At 44.4% G+C, this 21,178-nt stretch overlaps 1 protein-coding gene across 1 annotated transcript in view; it reads left to right on the top strand.

Annotated features, from left to right (window-relative positions):
- The first annotated feature begins 3,142 nt into the window (after positions 1 to 3,142).
- LRRC55 (leucine rich repeat containing 55) overlaps positions 3,143 to 21,178 on the top strand; it is a 39,213-nt gene continuing 21,177 nt past the window's right edge. The window contains exon 1 of the mRNA XM_086953305.1: positions 3,143 to 5,297. Within this exon, the coding sequence (XP_086809431.1) occupies positions 4,649 to 5,297 (649 nt within the window). The 5' untranslated portion in view covers positions 3,143 to 4,648. The remainder of the gene's footprint in view (positions 5,298 to 21,178) is intronic.

Raw genomic sequence — 21,178 nt, 5'->3', positions numbered from 1 at the left:
AACTTACCGTCACAATATTTTTGTCCTCCATATTCGTGTCACAATATTTTGTCCCACAATATCTTAGTTTCTGATATTCTGTTCAAGAAGAACCTTCTGTTGGTTCAGATTTAACATTTTCTTTGTAAACTGATCACTAAATATATTTAGGATCCTGATTCAAAACCTGAAAAAGTTAAAACCTGTGAGTGAAATGAGAATGATGAGTAAAACTGACACAGACTCAACAGACCGACTCAGTGCCCCAAATCTTATAGTCAAACCAAGAATGCATTTGAATGGTGTCTCTCCCCAAACACCTGTGCTGTGGCGCTGCCCCCGCCTGTCCCACCTGGGCCTCGGAGTTCTCCCTGGGTACTCAGTACTACATTCCCATAGGGTCACTTATTTTAAATGCATTTTCATTATACACACTCTTCTTCGTCCCTGGTGCAAGAAGTCTTGATGTTCGAGTCAGCGGCGTAGCTAGACGTATTGCCCCCCGGGAGCAGGTATGAGAGGTACAAGCAGGAGGGGTTTAGTGGCTGACCGACAACTTGTTCCAGAGGGGTATAGGTTTGCGGCCAGCAGGTGACTTGTTATCGGGACTGGGGGGCATGGTGGTAGTCGACAGACACGACTCCCCCCACCCCCAAAAACAGTGCTGCCCAGGTCTGCCCGCGAGCTACGCCACTGGGTAGTGTTGACAAATCAGTGCATGTGGGCCAGACTCTATGAGGCATATTTAGTGGAACATGATGCAGTGCAGTGCTCAAGCCATCTTTCTGCACCGAGCAGCGTCATAGGAAAGTGCAGGGATGCGTTGTATTTACAGCAATATGACGCATGCCTGTGCTTTCCTCTGTGCTGGCGCACAATGGGCTGCCATGCGCCAATCCAGGCACCTGTGCACCCTGGTTCAAGGGGGCCTGTGCTGCTGGAAGGATTGTAATTTATGTCATTTTCCTCCTTCTATAGTGCTGCATATTGCAGTACACATAGAAAGAGTGAAAAACGAGAAGAAATAAATAAATATTTTTCCTAGCTTTGCCAATCTGACGCACTTTTAGGTTTACAAAACCTTGTAAATGTGGCAATGCGGCAGATTCCTTGGGGCCTCATTTATGAGGCTGGGCGTCACTTTTACGCCGCCGGTGCGTCACTTTTTGTGACGCACCAGTGGCGTAAAAAATGCGCCTTGTTGCGCCATATTTACAAAGTGACGCATTTATGTATATGTAGATGCGTCACTTTGTAAATCCCTGCGCCACATTATAGCTGCGCCAGGTATAATGCATGCAAAGGGGGGCGTATCGACGCAAGTAAGGCTCGTAGAAGTGATGCAGTGAAATCTATGAGATTTCGCTGCGTCACTTTTAGGACGCCGATGCGTCAAAATCTTGCACCTGCCTCACAGCAGGCGTAAGACTGACGCAGGCCCTTTCACATGGGGCTTGCCCCATGTGAAAGGACGCATTGCTGGAGTTGCGTCACTTTTGTGACACACTCCAGCAAAGCGTCACTTTTGTGCTTACAGATACGTCAGAAATACTGACGTATCTGTAACTCCTTGCGACATGATGCATCATACATTAAATATGACGCTTCAGGAATGTCGCAAGGAGTGCGCACTGAGAAGTGACGCATCGCTGCTTTCACGCAGCGATGCATCATTTCTCATAAATGAGGCCCCATGTGTTTAATTGGAACACCCACGCCAACTCGGCCTTGCATACCGCGCAATGTAAATTGTGTTATTTATTTAAATATACTGAATTCCGTTGCGCTCTGTTGCGCCGTATGCCAAAGTTTACTACCCCCCACCCTGCCCCTCTCCCGCCCCCGCCTCACCGCCCACAGCACTCGCTCGGCGAGCCGCCACTGGTCTTGTCATAAATATGTCATACATTTAAATATTGAATGAACATCTGCTACAGCACAACATTATCATCAAAAGGTTAGACTACTGCAAAAAACAGCTAGTCACGTGTTTACTAAATGTGACTCAGGTGCCCGCGATCTTTAGTTACACGTTCACACCACAGCTATGCTAAATGTGTCCTTGACAAGTATCGTTCTTGAAACTTAACAATGCAATGCTCCCTACACGTCTGATGCCTGACAAAGCCTATCTCCACCTCTGTGCTGCCTTATCTACACATTTTCTCAGATACGTACTCTTGTAAGCTGGTCTGTGACCTTCCGTTTGGTCTGTACCTAATTATATTTCCCTTTTCTACTGAAGCTCATATTTATTTTCCTTGCACGGGGTCCGGTCTCCTTGTGTGCTCTTTTATCTTTTATTCTGATACCAAAGACAGCTGAGGCCTGTATTTCTCCTTTAACTCTTTAATTGCTGTCGTCGGCCATTGGCTGACGGCAGCACTACCTCCCCAGTGCTGCCGTCGGTCAATGGCTGACGCGGCCCCGCCCGCGCAGGGAAAGGCCTGCACCGCGGTGGAATTACCGCCGCGGTTAACGGGTTAATACGTATATTTGAACAGATCTTTCTGATGGTGATTTCATTGATACTTGTCGGCCTTCTTCATATTTTCTACATTCATTATAACATTATGATACTAAGTTATTCATTTATTTAAGAAGCGTTCTTACACCTATTTGTTGTAGGGCTCTTGATATATACCTCAATTCCATTAAATATTGGACACATATTAAACCTCTAATTATGAATAACATAGTAAAGTTAGCATGATACAGAGCCTGAGAATGATTTGAGGACATTTCACCGTGGGACAAACATAGACACTTTATCAACACCAGTGTTTGTCCCCTCGTGATTGCCATTTATTTAAGCATTTCAGAGCAGGTGGTGAAATGTCCGTCGGCATATTAAACATGGCACAAAGTCTGCATACCCTTGAGAAAAACATTACAAAATCAGAAACATATTCTGGGTATCAATAATAAGTTTATGGGGTTATTTAAGAGTTTCTGTAGGAAAGAACAGTGGGTTTATTTCTAATATTGATTGGAGGAGAGTTCCAGGTGGAAGCCGGGAGGTCCCACCACACCCGTCCCACAGTAAAACAAAGCTCGTCCCTTGGTCACCGCTCACCTCCGTAGCATTCTCTTACAAAGTGAGTAGGATTCCCAGAGAGGTTTAGTGGATAACCTTTGTTTTTTATCTCTTGTTCCCCTTTAGAATCGTGGGTCTGGGTGTGGCGACCCTCCGCGTCTGGTGATACCGAATGACGATGAACACCTAGACCCGAAACAGTGTCACTGGACGAAACATTGTGACAGGGAAACGTGGCCAATTATTTCTGGAAAAAGATCCTGGTGTTGAACCTCAGAGGGGATTCTCAACCCAAAGCCCTCCAAGAACTAAATTATATGTTCCAATCTGTGGGGCAGTGTCATAGAAATATGACCATGGCTTCCTCTCCAAGCTCATATCCAAAGACACTTTTGAACATAAGGTTAACCTCCAGAGAAATTTGCCCTTTAAGGAAAGACCACTGATCTTTTTGAATGTGGACCACTGAGAACAAATTCACCCCTCCTATGGGGAACACATTTAATCCAGCAAGTGCCAGCTTCTCTCCAAAGGGTCCAACTAACTAATTACTGTAAAGTTCTTTAGTGGGAACACTTTTCTTTGTCAAACAAGTCCTCATTCTAATCTTCATTGACTCTTTGGGGCTATAATGTATATGTTTTGTTCTGGAGAACCAAAGAGGCAACACTTTTAGGAAAGGACATTAAACCTTTGGTGTCCAGAAACAGTGCCTAAAAAGACTCTCTGCAGGAATCCGATGATACTACAAGATCCCTGGACTCAAGGACCCAATATCCGGCAGCCATTTTAGATGCGATTGTGCTATAGTCTTTTTAACATAGATTCAACTTTCATCGATGGAACTTCTTGGATATGAAAACTTAATTCTGACATTGAGTTTGGGAACAACGCAAAATCACTCAGACCACTTTTTACTGAAACAACTGCTCTGCGATTAAAATACAGGACAACGCCACTTTACATAAAAAATACCCAATAACTCCCCTGTTTCTAACTGCCTTGATTCACAGTAGTGCTAAGAAAGGGTCGAAACATATTGTAGGTTTCTAATTTATTTCTGAATTATAATGAATTTACCTCAACAAAGAGCAAGCTAATTTGGGTGCACCAGGTGCTCTTCACATTAGCATGAAGTAGACCCCCATTGCCCTCAATGTTCTTGAATTTGAACAGTTACTAAAAGATTTGTTTTACATTTTACTCACAAATCATTTGAATGTGGAAGAGCAGGAATGTGAATAATATGATGTGGAGAAACTGAGGAACAGGGACTGAAGGCTAAGGGATTTTTATGGAGATAATCTATGCCCTATAGAGGAACATGTGTGACAGTGTTAGGTCTGATGGTTCAACATTTATCTGACCGGACCACATAGATGTTGAGTTGGATTTTCTAATAGTCATTTCTAAGAGCCGGAACCTCCGGTGTACCTGGACTTGAGCACACAAAGAGAGCAGCGAGTGCAGAGATGAAGGAAATCTTCTTGCTGTCCAATCCAGCAATGTGGAAATATGTTCTATTAGTTGACGTTACTAATACAGAAGGTTAGGGCATCTGCAAACAACTAGTCTTCGTGAAGTATCTCAAGCCTTCAAGAGGTCATTCGTGTTTCCCTGCACTCCTCGTTCATGAGAAGACTGCCCAGCCGTTCTCTCTCCATCGTTCTGATCATGAAGCCCCTCATGTCCCTGCTTCTGGTGTTGGTCTTCCGTCCGGTGGTCCAGGGCTGCCCAGTCCTTTGTGTTTGCCAGGAGCGCTCAGTGGACTGCAGCAACCAGCGTCTCTTCTCCGTCCCCCCTGACCTTCTTCTGGACACACACAACCTAAGCCTCGCCCACAACCGCATCGCTAACATCCCTCGCGGCTACTTGTCGTGCCATGTCGAGCTGCAGATCCTGGACCTGCGGAACAACTCCCTCTCGGAACTTCCTGAAGGCCTGTTCGTCAACGCCCGCCGGCTGGCCCACTTGGACCTTAGCCACAACAACTTCAGCCACCTGCCTGCTGGGATCTTCCAGATGGCCTACAGCCTGGTGCGGGTGAACCTCAGCCATAACCCTGGGCTGAGGAGGGTCCACCCGCTGGCCTTCCAAGGTCTGTCTCAGCTCCGGCACCTGGACCTGAGCTTTGGGAGCCTGTCCTTCCTGGGGTTGGATGCTCTTGAAGATCTGTCCGGGCTGGTGATCCTGCAGCTCGGTGGGAACCCCTGGATGTGTGGCTGCACTATGGAACCACTGTTGAAGTGGCTGCGGGATAACATTCGGAGGTGTGTTGCAGGTAAGGAATGCATTAAAACCAGTGTACTTGTGTCACAGCCAGCCACACACTGTCACTTCCACCCTGTATGTCTGTTCATGTCATTGTGTCCATATGTGTGCATGGTTATCTTGCTATAGCTGTGTGGATATCTGTGTGTGCTTGTCATGTATGTATGCACCGTTCCTTAGCAAGAATGCACCAGGGCTCTCATACATGTGCAGGACATATCTCCACAGCCTCAGGTTAAGTAGCAAACTATAGCCACATTGGGGTACATTGGGCCGCCCACACTCCTATCACAAGCTATCATTAGGGCAGTAGCTGCGACTGCACCCACTGCACTAATGATAGCTTCTACCTGTTGTGTATGTTAATAGGGCCTGTATGCGTGTCTGGCTATCAATGTGCATGTGTTATCATTGCTCTGTATGTTCTGGGTTTTTATATGCATTGTCATCACTCTGTGTGTCTATATCAAACTTTGTGTGCACAAGTTAGTTTGCCTTTAAAAGTGGATCACCTACATATCTGCATATTTGTCACTTTGCTGTGTGCCACAATGTCCATTTATCTGTCCGTCAATGTCAGTGTGTTAGTTTGCTGTCAAAAGTACATTGCAGGTCACCTCTGATCTTGTAAGTTGCACACACTTCAGGGTACCATTCACGTGCAGAAAAACAGCCTTACACATCAGCGGACTTGCCACTCTTGTAATGGACTTCTGGAGAACCGGGCCTTATGGGCCTGGCGGCGCAGGGCACGCCTTAAATCCCCGAGTTCACCTGCCTTGTCGAACAGAGACACGAGACACTCTGTGGAGCGTGGAAAGCCAGGTTTATTAGCTGCAGCCAAACGCAGTTATCCCAGAAGTTGCACACAAAGTGGGTTCTGAGGAGACTGCCACTTCAATCCGTGGCGCACAATCTTTTATAGAAAACACATTTACAGAGTTTACTCCTTACACATACAAAACGGACCAATAAGAAAAGTTGGAAAACAAGCTATCGGGTATCTCAAATACTCTTCTCTCTCAGACCCCGTGTGTTACCCCTCCCAACAAATTAATCAGTACTAGTACCAACAATCTAATTTGCAGGTGGCAGGACGTATTTGTGTGCCTCAAAGGATAGTTGTATAATAGGAGAATACAAGGAGAGTATAGCGAAGGCCAGTCGGAAAGCATAGGAGAAGGCAAATAGTCAGTCGAAACAGGGATCAATCAACCCAAACATGGATTAACGAACTCGGCCAGACCCTGACATCGGGTTTCGTGAACAAGGGCAAAAGAGTTACTCTTTAACTTAAAGGACACGAAGCAGCTGGGTAAAGCAAAAACACTCCGTCCGCCATGCTGCCTGAGTGAGGGCAATACAAAATGGTGACGAGACACAAAATGGCGGCTAAATACAGGACGAAGTCGGAAATCGAAGAACCTCAGCCTTCCTTTTGATGTCTATGGCCATGAGGTAATCGAGCTGTTGCTGTAGCATCATTCTAATATTCTCTGTTTTCTGTGACACAGGCTTTGGGACACACATAGTGGCACAAAGACCACAGATGGCAGGTCCACACTGTACACAAAGACAACAAGAGAAAATGATGGCCAAGATCATTCCAAGGAACGTTAGTATCTTCCATCCCCATGTGGACAGTAGTCTCCAAAACCATCCCATCACAGACCAATCTCCCGTGTCCTGATGTATAGACTCGGAGATGATATGCAACTTGGAGATAGCTTGGTATACCGTAGGGGCGTTATCAGGAATGTAAATGCAGCAACTAGACCCGATCAATTTACAGACTCCTCCACGATCTGCAAGGACAATGTCTAGAACCATTTGGTTCTGCAAAGTCATAAGGCGATCCGCCTGAAGTTCAGCTGTCAGATTACTCAAGGCTCCAGAAGTTACATTTATGGTAGCCTCAACAACACAAACTAGTTGTCTGATGTCTCTGCTATTGGCCATTGGGCCCCAGAAAGTAAGCAACCCTTTAATGAAGTCACCTCCTTCTTGTCCTGCTGTGTCTTTCGAATCAATAACTCCCCTACCATATCTCTTCCTATGATGACCTGAAGGAGCAGTATATGTTGGAGGAAGAAGAAAAGCCACATAGCAAGTTCCTGAAAAGTAGGTAGGAAGCCACGTATAGGCTCTATCATGGCAGATAAAATATGTGCCTTGTGATGGCACTAACGGTGAGGAAATCTGAGGTGAATAGACATAAGTGTGGGAACAAACACTCTTCTCCTGTTGATTCTTAACATTCTGACCATTAATTTGTAGACAGAAATTACCTTGATGAGGTACAGTCCAAATTGGTGGGGATCTCCTTCGCCTAGCCTTTTCTGTAAGGCTAGTAACATAACGGATTACATTCCAGCCATCATATGCTCTCTTCTCGTCCACAGGAATCTTACTGAGCTCAGCAATTCTAGCCATAGCCACTATTCCCTTTATCAAAGAACGGTGACTAAAATTTGCTCCACCACCATATGGACTACCAGGAGGATACCGTAGTTGATTCTGATAAACATTAGAAAACATAGCCAAATAGGCCCAAGCGGAGCCTTCATAGGAAAATGGAAGGACTAAATATGGCATCCCTATCGCTGTATTGTGGGGCATGAGCCCACAGACCCAACAATCAGTGGTATTCATTACCAGTTGATGCTGATGCAATAACTGAATAAATGAATTATTAAAGTATTCTGTTCTCCTAATCTGCTCATGTTCTGGGAGTGTATGAAACCGATGTGGGGAGGCAGTAGTAATGAAAGATAAGGAAACAGAGGTTGGAACAGGTGCTTGCTGCATAGTATAAACAACCCAACTTTCACACGCTAATAAAATACATGAACATATTAAAATACATAAAGTTATGCCACATGGATTAACCAATAATTTTTTACATTTACTTTTCCTCTTTACATTCTGATCATTAATTCCCACTTTAGTATCCATACTCTAAAGCGTTGCTCACGGCAATCTTCCTAGATCACTTAGCTGTGATTATTAGCGGTCCTATGACACTGCAAGTCTGGCAGACCTATGTCACTACTCAGGTCACAGCTTAAGACTCCTACCGTGACCCTGCAACTTGATGAATAGTGGGAAAAAAGGGGTAATGTCTTTCAAAAAGTATAATCAGAAAAATAGAAAAAGGAAAGTTCAATTGTCTTTAGTTACTCTTGGTTGTAAATTATACTGAGTCTTATTAGGGATTGTTTGCTCCTTAAACAAAGTTTCTGGATTCACTGTGTTCAAATGCAAATGTGATGGTACAGCTTCTTGCAACACGTCGTCGTCTTCTTCTCAGAGTTCGTTCGATCCAGGCGTGCACTACTGAAAGGTACAAAAAGAGGTATCCTTTCGCCTTCACTAGCACTTATGCCCTTACAAACCCAATGATCAAAAGGCAAAGGCAAAGGTACCCTCTTGCAGTGCACGCCATGGACCCAGTTCTTTTTCCCGGCGACCTTTACTGCTGTACGTACCGCCAACAAAACTTGCCTAGGAGGATCCCAACGAGGTTCCAGATTCTTTTTCCCCTGGAAATTCTTGACGCAGACCCAGTCTCCGGGTTGAAAAGAGTGACCTGGATCTGCAGAGGCCTCCGGCAGAGCGTTTCAAACCTGTTGATGAAGAACGCGTAATTTAGTGGTGAGGTCATGCAAGTAGTCAATTAACATTGGGTATGGGATATCAGAATACTTTTTAGGTCGAGGGACTCCCCAGATGTTGGCTGGGTGCCCAAATACGACCTCATATGGACTAAGGCCTAAACAAGAATGCACAGTAGTCCTTGTAGATAAAAGTGCCAAAGGCAAGGCATCAGGCCAAGCAAGACCCGTGCTGGCTTGAATCTTTGCCAATTTAAGCTTGAGAGTGCCATTATAGCACTCTACCAAACCTGCTGACTGAGGGTGGTTTGCCGCATGGAATTTCTGCTTAATACCAAGACCTGTACATACTTTCTGCATGATTTGACTTACGAAATCTCTCCCATTGTCAGACCAGACAATGCGCGGCAAACCAAACCTCGGGAAAAACTCCTTCAAAAGGACTTTGGCAGTAGACAAAGCAGTATTGTCCTTTAGGGGGTAGGCCTCTATCCATCGGGAAAAGGCACACACCACCACCAGAACAAACTTGAGGTTATTACAACGATCCATATGAATGTAATCGATTTGCAATACCTCAAAAGGGCACGTAGGGGGAGCAAAATGACCTGCTGGAGTTGGGGTACCCTTTACTGGATTATGCATTAAACAAACAATGCAATGCTTCACCACATTTTCCGCACATTTAGGAATTCCTTCATTCTCCCATACTGGAGCCAAAGGTTTACATATGCCTTTTGCACTAATGTGGACTGGACCATGCGCCATAGTAACTACAGGTAGTACATAGGCGTCTGGTAACAGCCAACGCTGATGATCTGACAATTCCTTCCAACACCCAGTCGCGTCCAACATTCCCGTACTTTCTCTCCACTTACTCAATTCCTTTTCAGTAGCCTCTTCATGAATCATTCCCACAACTTCTATCGTGCCCTCACACATTCCTCCCTCTCTGACCCATCTTGCAGGGCCCGCAACACACATGCGAGTCGTAGCGTTTCTTTCAATACCTCATTTGCAAAAGCATTCCCGCGACCCGCATCATCAGTAATCTTCTTATGAGCAATACACTTGATTATTGCTATTTGGGTAGGCAACGCAAGTGATTCGAGAAGGTCAGTCACTAACTGACCATGCTGTATCTTAGTCCCATCGGAAGTAAAGAATCCTCTTTCCTTCCACAAGCGACCGAAGCTATGAGCCACACCAAAGGCGTATTGGCTATCAGTGTAAACATTCACTCTCTTTCCTTTAGCCAACACACACGCTCTCGTCAGGGCAATTAGTTCAGCTGCTTGGGCTGAATTCTGTGCAATACGTGCTGTCTCCACTACCGTATACAAGGTGGTAACAGCATAAGCTGCAGTCGTGTCGCCATTTGGAAGCTTGAAACAAGACCCATCCACCCATAGGATCCCATCCGGGTCCACAAGTGGTTTGTCTTTTAAGTCTATTTTGCCTTTTGTTTCCTCCTCTGTTCGGAGAAAGCAATCATGCTGTTCTTGAGTGTCTTTCCCTTCCGGAATGGGCAGCAATGTTGCTGGATTCAAGGTATTATACCGCTTGATGTGTATATGGCTAGCCAAGAGCGTCAGCTCATATCCAGACAAGCGAGCACTCGTGAGGTGTTGTGTTTTCATTCTATTCAAAAGGGTGTCCACTGCATGTGGTACCATAACAACAAGAGTGTTATCTAGTACCAATCCAGCAGATTGACGAATGGAGATCGCTGCCGCTGCTGTAGCTCTGAGACAACTAGGCAATGCCTTGGCTACTGGATCCAACGTAGCCGAAAAATAGGCACATGGCCGTTGTTTGTCTCCAAATTGCTGCGTTAAAACTGACAACGCGCAACCTTCTCTTTCATGAACGTAGAGTGTGAAAGGCTTACTGTAATCTGGAGTACCTAACACAGGGGCAGAACACAAGGCAGTGCGTAAGTCAGAAAAACTTTTCTGACTTTCATCAGTCCAAGGAAGAAGTTGTGGTGTATCTTTCAATGTGAGTGCCAACAAAGATTTAGCCAACAACGAAAAATTCGGAATCCGCTGTCTACAATAAGAGGTTATGCCCAGAAAGGCACGCACCTCCCTTTGTGTGGATGGTACAGACATTTGTGCAATTGCTTGAATTCATTCTGGGGTCAATCATGAAATGAATGAAACGGAATGAAATGAAATGAAATGAAAATGAAATGAATGAAACTTGTATAGCGCACAACTTACCCTGGGGCATCTCAGCGCTTGCTTAGGGAACCCGTCCTGGTATTCCCCTGTGAGATAACCCTGGCAGGGTATCCACAAGGTGAAAGCCAGGCATCCCACCGCGAGGGGCCGTTGTGGAGATTAAGCAAGCTATTGCCCAGAGTCGCAGAGTGTGAACCCGTGAGTTGAGAAGGCACCGGAGCGAGAATTAACGAGTCCGTGGAATTTTGAGCCCAAGACCCGCCGAGGCGGGGAATTGAACCCTGGTCCCGGGCCGAACTCAAGCTCCAGGTCTGCCGCCTCTAACCCCTGAGCCACACTTCTCCACCAATCATCTCCAAGAGATTACCTAAATTGGTAACCTCTTGGCGGCAATATTGCAACTTAGAAGGGGACACCTTGTGATGCAGGTCAGACAAATGACGCAACAGTGAAACAGTCACATACTTACAGACATCCTCTGAATCAGCAGCAACTAACAAATCGTCCACATACTGAATCAGAGTGGCACCTGGAGGCAAAATGAAAGCGTCAAGCTAAGATTTCAAAGCCTGACTATAAATGGAGTGACTTTCACAATAGCCTTGAGGTGCACGCTTGAACCGGAAACTTCGGCCTCCGAGAGAGAAGCCAAAAATATCCCTACTTTCCTCAGCTACAGGAATGCTAAAGAAAGCATTCTTGAGGTCTATAACCGAGAACCATGCTGCCGAGGGGGGTATCATAGTAAGCAAGGCAGTGATATCTGGGACAACAGGAAACTGGGGGAAACAATCTTGTTGACCTCCCGAAGATCGATCACAAAACGATATACAGGAGGCTGAGAAGGGTCTGTGCGTTTAAGAACAGGCAGAACAGGACGGTTGCAAACATTACCTCTTGTGTCTTCGACCACACCCTTCTGAACCAAATCATAGATAATAGCCAACAAAGCTCGTTCCCCATCATTGGAAATTTTATACTGAGGAATGCGTGGCAATTTAACATCAGGTTTAATAGTAACCACGTAAGGCGGAATCTGAAGCAGACCAACATCATTCGGGCCTGTAGCCCAAAGCGTAGCAGGAAGAGACTGCAATTCAGGCGGGAGTCGATCTTGAGATAAATACATAGGAGAAACCAATTTCTCACCCAAGGTAAGATGCACACCAGAAGGGGAACAATACAACGTTGCATGAAGACGTTTCAACAAATCCAAACCCAACAAGTTTTCTCCGCAACCAGTCGTTAAAATAAGCGGAGCTTCCAAATCGTAAGGACCAATCGAAAGAGGCAAAGGATAAGAAACCGTGTTAGCAACTGGGGCGCCAGAAAATCCTACAGAAACGTTTGTTAAGCCAGACAAAGGTGCCCCAGGGAGTTTGGAATGAATGATAGAACTTCTCATTGCACCAGTATCCAAAAGAAATGGCTCTGCAACACCCAATGCAACAACTTCAACATAAGGCCCATTCTGATCCACTGGAACTGATACCACTCCCTTACTTTGTCCATGGCTATCCTAACTAGAATGAAAATCCTGAACCTCACCCTCAACACAATAATCGTCATTATAATATATAGTATAGTATTATGCTGATCGAAATAATTCAAAGAGTTCTGAGGGGGAAAGGAACGCTGTCCCTGAGGCAACGCACCTCGCCCTCTACCTCTAGGCACTGATTGAAAACCACCACGGCCTCGCGGCCCTGGAAATTCACCATTACGCTGCAATAAAACCAGACAGCTATTCTTAAAATGGCCTTCCTCTTTACAATAAGCACATTGATTAGGACCAAGCAAAGGTAGTGCAACAAAGGGTTCATGTTTCTGTAACAACCTCTGAGGCTGGGGAGGCTGTTGAAACTGACGTTGGCCAGAACGAGGGGGATAAGCCTGCTGAAGAAGAACCTTCGTTTTTAATTCCTTAGTCTTCTTCTCCATCTTATCTTTCTCTTCTTTATCCCTATTCTCATAATACTGGGCAGTGGCTAATATCTGTGCAGACGAAGAAACAGCCCATGAACTTTCGAAGTCTTTCAACTTATGCGACAACTCAGGAAGTAAATTAAATACAAATGTATCCACAAATAATCGCTGTCCACCTTCAGTAGTCATATTCTGACCACTGTGATCAATAAACGTCTCCTCAAAACGGGTAAAGAAATCGGAGACACTCTCATCTTTCTTCTGTTTACACACAGCTAACTTATCCCAGGTAACGCGTAAGGCAGGCATCATCATCTTCATTAAAGCGATGATTCTACCAGGCAATTGCGTAATCAAATCATCTGGCTTAGCACCACCCACTTGTGCTGCATCTGCGGCACTAATAGCGGCCCAATTATCACCTAAAGCTTGGTCGTGGTCCTCTCTACGAATCCGAGCCCACAATGCCTTGGAACTACATTCCCCATCAGCATATCAATATCAGCTAGATTTATAATACACGCATCAACAGTCTGGGACAGCTCTTTATAATACCCAGCAGGATTTTTACGAGGGTCCGGTAGAGACTGTTTAACCGTCAAAACTTCAGCTCTTTTCCAGGGGACATGTACCCATATACGCAGGAAATGAGCAGGGACAGCCTGAACTGCCCCCGCTTGCGGAACCGCTTCCCTCCACACTGGAGGAACTTCCCTCATAGGATAATTTTTCGTTTTCTGTCTAACTGCAGAATCAGGTTCAAGAATAGTCTGAGAAGAATATAACGACCTGAAAGTAACAAGTATCTTTACAGCGTCCTCAACTTCAGAACCCACAATAAGTCCTTTATCAAACTTATCCTGTATATATAACAGAACTTGAGGAGTTAAATCCAACTCCATATCCTCCCATCCTTTGACAAGAACGTCACACATGACATTAAAAACATATCTCTGCGTGGGCGCATTCCACTGGAGATAGGTATTCAAAATATCAGGTACACTATACAGTGGACCACTCATCATCCATTTGTGAGCAAGAGAATCCAACATAACTCGTTCGTCAGAATCTGGCATTTGGCTACGGGATTGCCTTCGAGAAAAAGCAGGGGTCCTATTAAAAGACCCAAAAAGGGGAAGAAATGACCAGAAATAGTGTTAATCAACCGATTACGAGTCGGGGAAGAAGCAGACAGTAAAACTAGAGACGCAGTATTAAGCAAAGGAAGAGAAGGACCAGCCGTCACAAGAGAACCCAAAGATGAAGGAGACTGAGGTACAGGAGTCGGCGGCAGAGGGGGTGCAGGTGGCAATTGCGGAAGAGGCAATTGCGGAAGAACCGGAGCACCTGGCTGAGCAACAGGTTGCTGGACAGGCGGCAACAATACAGGTGCATTAGCTCCTGGCACATAAGGCGGAGGCAATCTCAACAAATGGGACATTAAGGGATCTTTGTCAAGATCCTTATTCTGTGGAGAAGTAGGTAACACAGGATAGCACCTATCAATTGCCATACGATGTTGTCTATCTGAGACCTCAATCGCTCGATCAGTCTCCTCATCCTTAAACTGTTGGGCAGCCTGTATGATCGTCATATCTTTCATTTTTCTATCTCATTTTGCCTGCTTAATTTCTCTCTGTTTGGCTTCTTTGCGACAAAGGCGGAAAGAGTCAAACATTGCCGGCCGGGCTTTTCTTTTAAACAAAACTGCTTCCAAATTATCCAAAACATGAGGCTCAAAGCTGCCATTTTGTGGCCATCGTAAAACACCATCTTTCTTCGTGTATCGAATCCATGCCTCATTAAAGGCAATGGGGCCAACACCATGTTTAGAATAGAGCTCATAAGTGGGAGTTCCAACCGGAGGAATCGGACATGAGTCCTCGAGCCGGGAATCCCTATTACAACCAAAACAACAGAACTTCTTAAATCCCCTAAAACCAGGCATCTTAAGTTCACTGGTCCCTTTACCAACTTCAAGGAGTGAAAGCAAAGAACACAGTACAAATGTACTCACCCCTTGGCTTTGGCTATTGCAACAGTCGAATAACAAAATTCAAAAACAAAACAAAGAAGTGAGCGCTACCCACGAATACTTAACTAAATGGTCTTCTCACGCCAACAGAGGTCCGGCTAACATCTCGCGATACCAGTCATCACCAGAGGGTTCAAGGCAGGGCGGTAGTCAGGGCAGCAGTCGTCAGCAGCCGTCAAAAAAGAGTAGCCATGCTGCAAAAGACCTTCGGTCCACTTCGACATACAGGGGTCATTTGACGTGGCTCGCGAATCCTCCGGAATGTTCTTGCGGGGCTTCTCACGACCCTCGGGCTGAACCGCTACCACTGAAACTGCCCGACGTTGGGCGCCAGTTGGAGAACCGGGCCTTATGGGCCTGGCGGCGCAGGGCACGCCTTAAATACCCGAGTTCACCTGCCTTGTCGAACAGAGACACAAGACACTCTGTTGAGTGTGGAAGCCAGGTTTATTAGCTGCAGCCAAGCACAGTTATCCCAGAAGTTAAACACAAGGTGGGTTCTGAGGAGACTGCCACTTCAATCCGTGGCGTACAATCTTTTATAGGAAACACATTTACAGAGTTTACTCCTTACACATACAAAACGGACCAATAAAAATAGTTGGAAAACAAGCTATCGGGTATCTCAAATACGCTTCTCTCTCAGACCCGGTGTGTTACCCCTCCCAACAAATTAATCAGTACTAGTACCAACAATCTAATTTGCAGGTGGCAGGACGTATTTGTGTGCCTCAAAGGATAGTTGTGTAATAGGAGAATACAAGGAGAGAATAGCGAAGGCCAGTCGAATAACATAATATAAGGAAAGAATAGGAGAAGGCAAATAGTCAGTCGAGACAGGGATCAATCAACCCAGACATGGATTAACAAACTCGGCCAGACCCTGACATCGGGTTTCATAAACAAGGGCAAAAGAGTTACTCTTTAACTTAAAGGACACGCAGCAGCTGGGTAAAGCAAAAACACTCCGTCCGCCGTGCTGCCTGAGTGAGGGCAACACAAAATGGCGACGAGACACAAAATGGCGGCTAAATACAGGACGAAGTCAGAAATCGAAGAACCTCACTTCTGGCCCCCCTGCCCTCCCTAAAGATAAGTCCTTCCTTTTGGGAGCTGCAGAACCTGTGCCTTTAGTAGAGGCCCCTTGAGTCAGACACAGGTTCATGCTATAGCGGGCTGCAGCACCTGTGCATTTAATAGATGTCCCTTGAGCCAGATACAAGTCCATGCTGTAGCGGGCTGCAGCACCTGTGCATTTAATAGATGTAAACTCACACAACAGAGAAGTACTACAAGATACACTCTCATCAATACAATGTCAGACAACAGACTAAGACTATGGATCCTATGATGATCCATAAAGGGACAGTAAATACAATATGTACTTGTACCTAAGACAAAACAAGGGAAGACAACACATGTCTTAATACTGCCCTCACACACTTTGCAGTGTCATGCTTCATCATTTGACTGCATCATACATCCAGGTGCAGACCAACACACTGGATGGAGCTCAATCTTTTTTTGACGAAGATTAGTGGTGAGGGTAGAGAAACAAAGAAAAACATGTGATGGTGCACATACAAAAACAGAAAAAGAAGAGAAAGAAGGAAGGTCTATTCCGTCCGGACTGGTAGTGGGGGCAGAATTCCTGGTGCATCTTGTGACTATGTGACGGCGAGAGCACAGTCCCATGCAGTCCCGGGTTCAGAAATCTTTTTTATGAACTCGTGAATTGGTTCCCTCACAGAAATTCTATATTTTAGCCCTGCCAGAGGTCTACAGACAGAATAAAAATATTGATGTTGACCCCTAGGCTGTTTTAATATTCTAGTACTGCACAGTTTTGGTCTCTTTATAGAAGGTAATAGACCTCCCTCCTTTCTCTTCTTTTTCTGTTGTGTCACGTTGTTTTCCGTGTTGTATCTGCACTATTACATTTTTTCACATTTTTTCACCTGTGCATTTAATAGAGACCCCTGGAGCCAGACACAAGCCCATGCACTTTGAAAAACGCAAAAAAGTGCATTTTTCAAAGAAACGCAAATTACCACCAACTTGAAGTTGGTGGTAATTTGCGATTCCTTAAGGCCCAAATTGCACTTTTTTGGTGCTTCTTACATTGCATTTAAGGAATCGCAAAATTTGCGATTCCTTAAATGCAATCGCAAAATAAGGAATTGCAAATTTTGCGATTCCTTATTTTGCAGGCAGATTTGCCTTCATACATACCATTTGGCAAAATTGCGATCACAAATGCTGAAATTCTGCGAATTACGGCATTTGCGAATGAAATTTTGCTTGATATATATGACCCTTAGTCTTTAGCATGTGATAAACAAGCAGAAATGCAGTTACAAAAAGAATCAAAAGACAAACATTTGAAAGTCTTTAGCATAAACATAATTTAAAGGATAAAATGATAGAAACTAAAAGAATAGTATACAATGACAAGAGCAGAGAACAGACTCCTTTTTAGATATAGCTTGTATTCAATGTCACAGTGAAGCATCACCTTTTCTATTCCAGAATCTTGTTACCTACGATGCCTGGCATGAGAACAGGGCTCTCAGCAGCAAGATAGCATAGTTTCATATTCTGGTGCAAGGAAGTCCGACCACCCCTATAACGTTTCCGGAGGGATTTTCTCTGTTTGGCCGGGCCTAAGAACTCTTTCTCTCCCCTTTTCTACATATTTATTTTATTTCCTTCTTGCATTTTCTAACTGCCATACTTTTTGTTCTCACCCCCACTTTCTTTCCATTTCTCATCGTTTCTCTTTCCCTTTGTCCATCACTGTTGGCATACTGCTACATCTTAACCCCCTTCTCTTATCATATATTCTGGTGAAATGTTATTTATGAGCTTCCATGTAAATAACCGACAGACGGGGGCTTAAAAAAAGCAGTAATTATACTTTCGCTTTGGAACCCCAACTATATTAAGTAGGGTTTGTGTTATGCCTTTGTCCAGCGTAACATTAAGAAATAAAGTGGCTGCCTCTAAGGCAATCATTTTAAATTTGCAATCCCTCCCTATTGTATGAAACCTTTAAAGCAAGTTAAATCATTATTATTTGGACGATTGAGCGAGTGAAAATCAAATTTCTCATCTACATTCTCTTCAGTCTCTGGTAACATGATGGGGGAAGAAGGAAAGACTCCATTATTTGTACTGAATCGATTAAGGGACCATATATTTAAATCCTGATAAATATATAGAGCTGGATAAGTACAATCAAAACTGCCAAGCCATCTCTCTTATCTGCCTTTCAAATCCCCGAAATATGCCCTTTAAACAAGACCATATACTCCATACCATTAATTTTCTTTAATTTCTAAACGCTATTACGGACATGATCACTCCGGTCATGTTTACTCAATGAAGCATTTGGTATGAATGTGCAGAATTCTGATCCTACAATGGCACAAAGTACACCCCTGGTAGCTTGGACAAAATCAAGAGCCATTCGGTTTTGCAATAAGACAGTCCTTCTTGCTTCTAATTGATCGGAAATCAATCCTAATGCTATGGCAGTACAATTAGTGACTTTTTTAAAAGACTTTAAAAAAGATATTAGCAACAGTTTGAATTTCATGAATCAATGGCCTTATTCCATACATAGGAAACAGGATAACAAAGAAATAATCAGTTTCCGATTTTTGTGTAGGCAGCCTTTTCTGGGAGGCGGAATTAATATGGTATGTCGTATGTCAGTAAGTAGGATAGCAAGATCCAAACCTGTCCTTGGGTAGCCAACGACAGCCTCAGTTGCCACAATAAAAGTGCTGAGCAGCTTTGGAGAATAGCTATCAGACGAAAAAGAACCCCTGGGGTAAGTAGAAAAGGATATGGATCAAGGGACAGATTTACTAAGAAGTCACCTAACGCAGCAATAAAACTTGCTGCGCAGCTTTGCTTGACATGGAGAGAGCAGAAGTGAGCCATATCTACTAATATATGACACATTTCTGCTGTCTCTCTCCATTGGCGCACTTTATGCTGCCTAGCACCAAAGCAGGCAGGATTATTTTGTGCAGGAAGGGATACCTTGCTACACAAAAACAATCCTTACAGATATTTTCCTCTTTCCACATGTGCTGCGCCTTCGAAAGTGAAGTGTAACGAGGCGAAATATTTTTAGTCCTCTTCGTTACACTTCACTTTCGAAGGCGCACCATTTTTATACAATCCTAGATTTCTTAACCTTAGTAAATCTGGAATTGCATCAAAATCCATGGGTGGATGTATGTGAATGCCCACGCTCCACCCATGGAACACCTTCTCAATGCAGAGTAATGCAAGACAGTGATTTACGCTGTCCTACGTTACTCTGTATTTACTATACAACAGAGAGACACACAAGGTGGCTTTATGTGGCTTTGTAGAGTCCGCTTAAGGGCTTGCACTGTCTTGTGTCGCTTGCATGGCACAAGGGCAATGCATTGCCTTTGTAAATTTACCCCCAAGTTCAGAATCCGATTTGGCTGTATAAACTAGATTACAATCACTGTGGCCCACAAAGATGCTGCCATTTTGAGTTTCACAAGCCAGTTCACATGCAGTGTCATTTAGATGCATAGCAAGTGGCAGAAAGCTCTGGTTAGTAAACCAGATGTCACCAACTTTTTAGGGGGATAGAACTACTTTCACATTAATTGGGAAGTGTCCATGCAGGTATAAATCGAAGCATTGTTCTTCATCAAAAGGAAAGGGAAGAAAGTAACTGGAAGGCTACCAACCACCCATGGCAGGATGTGGTATCTGCAGGAAGCTGGAGAGTCTTCATTTGGGTGTGGATAAAGGGAAGAAAGTAACTGGAAGGCTACCAACCACCCATGGCAGGATGTGGTATCTGCGGGAAGGTGGAGAGTCTTCATTTGGGTGTGGATAAAGGGAAGAAAGTAACTGGAAGGCTACCAACCACCCATGGCAGGATGTGGTATCTGCAGGAAGCTGGATAGTCTTCATTTGGGTGTGGATAAAGGGAAGAAAGTAACTGGAAGGCTACCAACCACCCATGGCAGGATGTGGTATCTGCGGGAAGGTGGAGAGTCTTCATTTGGGTGTGGATAAAGGGAAGAAAGTAACTGGAAGGCTACCAACCACCCATGGCAGGATGTGGTATCTGCAGGAAGCTGGAGAGTCTTCATTTGGGTGTGGATAAAGTTCAGTAAAGTTGGCACAAGCGCCTCTGCTTGAACCACTGAAGCAGAGTAGTTTGTTAAAGCAGGAACAGGTTGTGTGTGAGGGGCTTGATTCACAGACACAAAGGCAACAGCAGGGTTGGCCCTTCTGGGTCTTGTGGTCCTTTTATCATATGAGGCCCATCGGAATGAATGGGAAGACAATCTCAATTTGCGATTCGCAATTAGCAAATCGCAAATTGAGATTGCGATTTCAAGGGTGCAGAGGTGTCCAAAGAACACCCAGTTGCACCCCTGAAATTGATCTGTGCACATATGTTGCGCACACACATGCCCTAGGGCATGTGTGTGCGCAAAATGAACCTTTGAAAAATGCACTTTAGTGCATTTTTCAAAGTTTTTGCAAATTACCATGAAGTTGTACTTCATAGTAATTTGCGTGCCCTATTAGCAAATTTGCTATTTTTAAAACTTTCATGCATTGCATTTAAGGAATCTCAATTTAAGATTCCTTAAATGCAAATAATCACAATTTAGCGATTTCTCAATTTGCGATTTTTGCATTTGGGATGATGCATCCCAAATGCAAAAATACCGATCGCAAAGGGGCAGATTCTGAGAATCTGCCCCTTTGCGAGCAGATTTTTGTTTGATGCATCTAGCTGTATGCCACTTTCTGTAATCAAGAAAATGAGCCATTCTTGGAAAGATTTACAGCAACTGTGACATTTGCAGTGAACCATACTCTGAGTGACTTGTTCACGGTGCTTTTGTTTTTGTGCACTGTTTCTTAGCTCAAAATGTGTCCTTGTGTAAAAAATTTGACATGAGCACATTTCATGCTAAAATGTAGCGCCAAATGGTGGAATGCGCATTTCCTGTAATGATGTGTAATTTTGTATAATTTTGCTAAAATTTTGCTTAATTACATGAAAAAAAATTACGTGAATTTCACAAACCCCTAATTGCATGATGCAGTGATT

The sequence above is a fragment of the Lissotriton vulgaris genome, chromosome 1_2 (assembly GCF_964263255.1).
Source record: "Lissotriton vulgaris chromosome 1_2, aLisVul1.2, whole genome shotgun sequence".
Classification (NCBI taxonomy): domain Eukaryota; kingdom Metazoa; phylum Chordata; class Amphibia; order Caudata; family Salamandridae; genus Lissotriton; species Lissotriton vulgaris.
Note: the sequence above shows the minus strand (reverse complement) of the source record. Positions and strands in the feature narration are given on the sequence as shown.